This window comes from Nannochloropsis gaditana (assembly GCF_000240725.1).
Source record: "Nannochloropsis gaditana CCMP526 unplaced genomic scaffold scaffold1533, whole genome shotgun sequence".
In the NCBI taxonomy this organism is placed as follows: domain Eukaryota; class Eustigmatophyceae; order Eustigmatales; family Monodopsidaceae; genus Microchloropsis; species Microchloropsis gaditana.
In genome coordinates this window covers 1-1350 of record NW_005802420.1, presented here as the reverse complement: position 1 = coordinate 1350, position 1350 = coordinate 1, and the positions used below count along the sequence as shown (strand labels likewise).

The window sequence follows — 1350 nt, the reverse complement described above, 5'->3', positions numbered from 1 at the left end:
CCTAACCCTAACCCTAACCCTAACCCTACAATAAAAACAATGCTTAAAGTTTATATCGTGCTTGCTCCTTGGTCGACGACAATGTTTTTGATTTCAACATTCTCTCAATTCTAGCAGTGTCCCCAAATAATTTGTCCGTAGGATCATCTTTCCCTGAGAAGTGATGCGAGATCCTACTCTCTGATACTCGTCCATGAAAATTTCACGTTTCTTCATTTAAATTTCCTTTGATTCTGATGGCATTCTCTCAATTCTTCGATGCTTTTTGCAGGACGCAGCCTGAAGGCTTGACAACCACTCGATGATTTTATTTATTTGGCCTTTAAGAAAAATTTGGGCTAGGCGGGGAGAGGTGTGACTTGGTTCCCTTATTCTCCCCGGTCCACATGCACAGACCTACGCGTAGGTCCAGATGAAGCCCTCGCTTACCGCGGCGGCAAGGCTCTGTGCATGATGGAATGGGTAGTCGACAAGGATGAATTAGATATGGATGAATCAGATAGAGCATCGCATGACGACACTAGGAGAGATGTACACACGATGGGACCACCATAGAGGACAGGGGCATCGTGCCCCCTGCGTCATGGCCTGCATCCAAGACATACCGTGCCATCCGACGAGGATGCGATCGACCGCCAGGTACGTGAACCAGCGGCGGTTTGCTCCGTCCAGGTGGCGCCCGCATTGGTTGACGTCCAGATAAAGCCATCCCTCACCACGGCGGCAAGGCTCTGTGCATGATGGGATATGTAGTCGAGGAGGATGCGTCAGATCGAGCATCGCATGACGACAGTAGGAGAGATGGACACACGATGGGATCACCATAGAGGATAGGGGCATCGTGCACCTTGCGTCATGGCCTGCATCCAAACACGTACCGTGCCATCCGACGAGGATGCGATCGATGCCCAGTCACGTGAGCCAGCGTCGTTTCGCTCCGTCCAGGTGACGCCCGCGTTGGTCGACGTCCAGATGGAGCCATCACTAACCACGGCGGCAAGTCTCTGTGCATCGGAAAAGATCGAATCGACCAGGATGCGTCAGATCGAGCATCGTATGGCGATCCTGGACGAGAGATTCACACATTATGGGACCACCATCGAGGACAGTGGCATGGTGCTCTTCGCGTCATGGCCTGCATCCACACACGTACCGTGCCATCCGACGAGGACGCGATTGATACCCAGTCACGTGAGCCAGCGTCTGTTTGCTCCGTCCAGGTGACGCCCGCGTTGGTCGACGTCCAGATGGAGCCTCCGTCTACCACAGCGGCAAGACTCTGTACGTTGGAAAAGATCGAATCGACCAGGATGCGTCAGATCGAGCATCGCATGGCGACCCTGGACGAGA

At 53.2% G+C, this 1350-nt stretch overlaps 1 protein-coding gene across 1 annotated transcript; it reads right to left on the bottom strand.

The window, feature by feature from the left end:
* Positions 1 to 114: 114 nt before the first annotated feature.
* NGA_0713800 (glycosyl bnr protein) lies at positions 115 to 1279 on the bottom strand (the record flags this gene model as incomplete). The annotated part of the gene is made up of 4 exons (XM_005852287.1): positions 115 to 444; positions 606 to 731; positions 879 to 1004; positions 1154 to 1279. Coding segments are annotated over 4 exons (426 nt in total), but the record flags the coding sequence as incomplete, so codon positions are not given.
* Positions 1280 to 1350: the final 71 nt, after the last annotated feature.